This window comes from Centruroides sculpturatus, unplaced genomic scaffold (assembly GCF_000671375.1).
Source record: "Centruroides sculpturatus isolate CEXI.00-Female unplaced genomic scaffold, Cexi_2.0 scaffold385, whole genome shotgun sequence".
NCBI classification, from domain to species: Eukaryota; Metazoa; Arthropoda; class Arachnida; order Scorpiones; family Buthidae; genus Centruroides; species Centruroides sculpturatus.
This window is the reverse complement of record NW_019384625.1, coordinates 42,765-47,730: the sequence shown is the minus strand read 5'-3', so window position 1 is coordinate 47,730 and position 4,966 is coordinate 42,765. Positions and strand designations below refer to the sequence as shown.

The 4,966-nt window shown below is 25.3% G+C and overlaps 1 protein-coding gene across 1 annotated transcript; it reads right to left on the bottom strand.

Annotated features, from left to right (window-relative positions):
• Nucleotides 1-579: 579 nt before the first annotated feature.
• Nucleotides 580-4,678, bottom strand: LOC111625613 (nucleoside diphosphate-linked moiety X motif 19-like). The gene is made up of 4 exons (XM_023368815.1): nucleotides 4,460-4,678; nucleotides 2,698-3,432; nucleotides 2,410-2,617; nucleotides 580-1,398 (listed from the first exon to the last, which is right to left on the bottom strand). Exons 2-4 carry the CDS (start codon nucleotides 3,427-3,429, stop codon nucleotides 1,178-1,180), a joined length of 1,161 nt encoding a protein of 386 aa, XP_023224583.1. The 5' UTR covers nucleotides 3,430-3,432; nucleotides 4,460-4,678; the 3' UTR covers nucleotides 580-1,177.
• Nucleotides 4,679-4,966: the final 288 nt, after the last annotated feature.

The following is a 4,966-nucleotide window of genomic DNA, read 5'->3' as shown; positions in this document are numbered from 1 at the left end:
CATTATGTCTTCCATTCTTTACATTTCTGAAACAAAATATTAAAAGATAAAAGAAATATTTTGAATGATTATTCTCATTCTTTGGATTCATTCTTTTGCTGTTTCAATTTAAGTTTTATAATATTAAACAGACATATATGTTATTAAATATTATACTTTTAATTTTTATTTTTTGCTTAAATCTTTTATTTTACAATATAAGTAATTTATTTTCGTATCAATTTACTTTTAAAGCAAATAAATTAAATTATTTTAATATAATATTTTATTTGAATAATAAAACTGAGTATTATATTTCGATTAAAAAATATCGTAATTAACAATTAAACTTAAAATACTAATAATACAGTGGATTTGATTTCCTTTTTTAGGAGCGTTAATATTCTTCTTTAAAATATAAAAACTGGTTAATTTTCATTGTAATTGTTTATTTTATAAGCTATAGACCGATTCTTTATTTTTCTGTTCAATAAAATTTAGAATAAAATTAAAAATATATTTATATATCGACTATAGAAACTAACTAGTGTTTTTTTTTCTTTTTTTTAATAAGAAAATTTATTTTAATTTATAGTATTATTTATTTTTAACAATTAATTATAATTTGATATTTAAATATTCCAGCAAAATCAGACCCAATAAATGTAATGTATGCTAAAAGACATGTTTCCGGGAAAATTTTACTTAATATTTGATATCGCTCATTTGTAATTTTTTATAATTACATAAATTTAAATTGGATTTTGAAATATGCGGATGACATATAGCCTAATTACTGTATTTTACGGCATATAAATCGCAACTTTTATTCAAAAATAATTTTTGGTATTATATATGAAGTTAATATTCATAAATTTACCAAACGGCCTTCAATAAGCTAGAGATAACATCTACCTAGCTCAACTCTTGAATAGAAACTTGTTTTTGTTTAATTAATTAAAAGTATTATTATATTATTTATTATTGTTACTTTTTTAAAATTAGAATATAGTGCCAAAGGCACGGAAATAACTTCTTAAAAACACAAAATATTTATTTAGAGAAAATATTTATTTTATAGTATATAAGACGTACCGGTTCATCTTATATGCCATAAAATACGATACTGTATATTTAATAGTAGCATTAGCCTGAAACTGTTTGAAAATGTTGTTTAAAAATAATCAAATAGAAATAATTAAAGAAAAGATTGCACAATAGGTTGAGATGGTCGATAAGTTTTAGGCTGGAGATGACTACATTGAGGAATAATGTTACTGTAAGTTGTACAGGAAGGTCCACATATCTCCATTCTGTGCAACTGTTGACAACTTTGTCTTAGTTCTTCTACTGTTTTGGGGAGGTCTTTACCCGGAGCTTTACCTATGTAATCAGGTTTCTTTGGATACATGTCATCTCCTAAAAAGAAGCAAATCAGTATATTAGCTAACCAGATAAGCCCGTATTTGTGTAAAATTGGTTTACGTTTTAAACTAAAGTTTAAAATATCGAGTTCTGGCTACACCTAAACTATTGACCTAGTTTTGTAACAACCACTTCCTGAAATGAGCGACTTACCAGATTGGCCGTACTCCCTATTTTAAACTGATATTGATCTATTTTCAAATTATTTAATTATACGGTACATGCATTTTGTATATTAACTAATTTTTCATTCAGTTGCCTTTTGAGATATACTATAAAAAAATCATTATTCTCTAATTTAATTCTCTAATAAAACAAATAGCTGTCTATTACTTGTAATAAATTTGTAACATCTTACACAAAAATAAGAAATAAATAAAACTTGAGAAAACAATCTGATTTTTATTTAATATGATATATAGCCTATAATGTACATTATTATATTAAGAAATTAATATAATAATGTTTAGGTCTAATCTATCTTTAATATATGATAAAATAGATATTATTATACATTGTACCTATTTTAATGGGGATGAGAGTGAAAATTCTTGATAAAATTGTATTCGTTTAATGTAAACTGAATTTAAATCAGAGCTAAAACTTTTTCCTTTGCGAATTTATAAAGTTATGTTAAACAAGGATAACAGGATTTTTACAGTCGAGACATAAGTAGATGTTACCTGACCTCGCTAACGTACTATTTGGGTCAGATTATTGCACAGAGATCATCCAGATGGAATTTGTTTTGCCCTAGAGTAATTGTCCCGGAACCGTCTGAACATATATGAATGACCTTGTATAAGCGAAGCTACGGAATAGTTCATGTAGACATGCGAATTAAAGCAATTTCCTAATAAAAATAGCAATTTAGACGTTTAGATATTTTTCATTTCCGTTTCATTTTCTTCTTAATTTCCTACAAAGACTTAATAACAATATTTATGTTTCTGTTAATAATATTTTTATTTTCTTTTATCATATTAAATATATAACGATCGTTACCTGGTAAAAGAGAAAGTGCACCATCTTTACATGAACACAAAACTGGAAGCCATCTTTCCACGCCTTTGACAGAACGATATCGAACAAATTTCTGTAGCATTTGGTAATTTTTAAAATGGATTAGCCGAGATAATTCATAAACTTGTGGAGGAGCGAGAAAAGCGGCGTTCACGCAATGTTCTTCCAGAAATTCTTCTGGCGTTCCCCACTAATAAAAAAAAAGCATTACATTAATATAGATGTATAATAACGATTTAAGTTTACTTATTTTCTTCAAATAAAACCAACCCTAAAAGTAATAACTTCATTTTGATCTAATACTACTGAAGGCTGTTTATCCATACAACATATATAAAACATAGTATCGTATCTTTTGTGCCCAACCGAAGTAGGGGTCAACCAATCCCACCATTCGTGAAGAGTCCAAATATCTGGACAGACGTTGGTTTCTAGACAAAAATCAACAAAACTTAATGGATCTTTCCGTATTTTATCTCTCCATCCTTTAATATCGATACCATCTAAAATTGAAGAGGAATCATCGTCGCTTCTAATAGAAGATCTCGTTAAAATAGAAATACCAGTCTCTTCAAATGTTTCTCTAATAGCGGATATTCGTAAAGCAACATCGGGAGGTAGATAATTTTCTGTGTTTTTTATATTAGAATATTTTAAAGTTGAGGATTTAATTATCATATCTGGTCTGGGACCAGTAACTTTGGAACAAAATTTCTCTATATCTTGCTTTGTAATTCCTTGTCGAGAAAAAACTTCCCACCACTTGGGAGAATAATCCTTGATCTCTGCCTTTCCTCCAGGAAATACAAATGCATTAGCCATAAAGGAGCTCAAATTGCTTCTTTTCACCATTAATAACCTATAATCGCATCTCGATTGTCCTGTCGTAGATTTACTGGACGATAAAGCGTTAGCTAAACTAACTCCCACCAATTCTTTCAAGGTTACCCTTGCTGCAATTATGAGCGTTGCAGCCTCCTTCCAAGGAGGAATTTTCTCCATTATCTGAAAAGGAAAATATAGTGCATTATAATAAAATTTTTTTTTTCTTGAATGAAATTTTGTTTACTTTTATATTGCAATAAAAAGTAAAATCGATAAATCTAAATAGTACATTTTTAAAAAGTTTTCACTTAAAATTTTTCTTTCTTTCCTGTTTATTATATTAATATTTTTCTTAACTTTTAAAAGTATTTTTAAATTAGGTAATGTAATTATCAACAGATATGGAATTAAAATACATTAAATAGAGATATTTCTATTTTCTTGTTTTGCTTGCATTTTGATTTAAAAAGAAAAAAAAACATTTAAAAAATTATCAAGCAATGTTACATGTAATGATAAATTAAGTTAAATTTAAAAGTGATTTATAACTTAATTATACATATTATTTTAAATTAAGTAAATATTACATATAAATATTATATTTTAAATTATAGATATAGTTTTTAAACTTATGTCCTTAAGACATAAATTGATATGTATAATATAAAAACGACATATATAATTAATGTATAAAAATTTTAAATATAAGCATCCAAAACAAGGAAATTTAATAAGGAATAAAATTAGTCTCGCTTACCAAATTTTACTTTTGTTTATGATAAACATAAACATAATACTATATAAAAAAATTTTTTTAAATAAATATTTTATATATAATTCTTATACTGTATATATGTTACATAACAATATTAAGAATTTTTTATATTATGTTTACGTTTATCATAAATAAAAGTAAAATTTCAAATGCCAGACTAATTTCATTCCTTATTAAATTTCCTTGTTTTGGATGCATATATTTTAGATTACAGGTGTTTTTTTTAAATATCGTACTGTATTTTAAACAAAAATTTACCTCTTAAAAGTTAAAAACTTAATAGCTTTATAATTAATTAAGAAATAGTTTAGGATTAATTGAATTCATAAAAACTGATCTATTTAAAATATTTATTAGTTATATTTATTTATTATCTCATTTAAAATAGTTTAATATACTGTATATAAATACTAGAATCATCACTATTCTTACCTGTATAAACTTCAGTTAATATTAAAGACCATGGTGACAATTTGTTCGTATATCTTCTGAATAAGGAACTGAAATAACGAGTCTTTCCTTTTCGACTTATCATCGGGTCACAGGTAGTAAGTCTGACGTCACGGTTGCGTATTAAACTGTCTATTGGTTGTTACTAGCTTTTATGATGTCAGAATACACTTTTGCTTCTCGGATGAATGAATATTTTTAAATAGACCTCCCTATATAAGAACTTATAAATTCACAGTATGCTAACTAAGAAATTTTTAACTCTACCATTATGTCATTAATAAAATTAATTTTTGTTTAATTTTCCAGAACACGATTTAAAAAATTTTATATTTAATGATATAATAGGCCTATATAATATTTTTTTACTTAGTTTTAGACATGTCATAGGAAAAGGACACGAGGAAAAAATTTTTAAATAATTTATTTATGCTTAATAAAATAAATCAAAACTATTATTTTTTTGTTTTTTTATCAAAATTTTCTGAT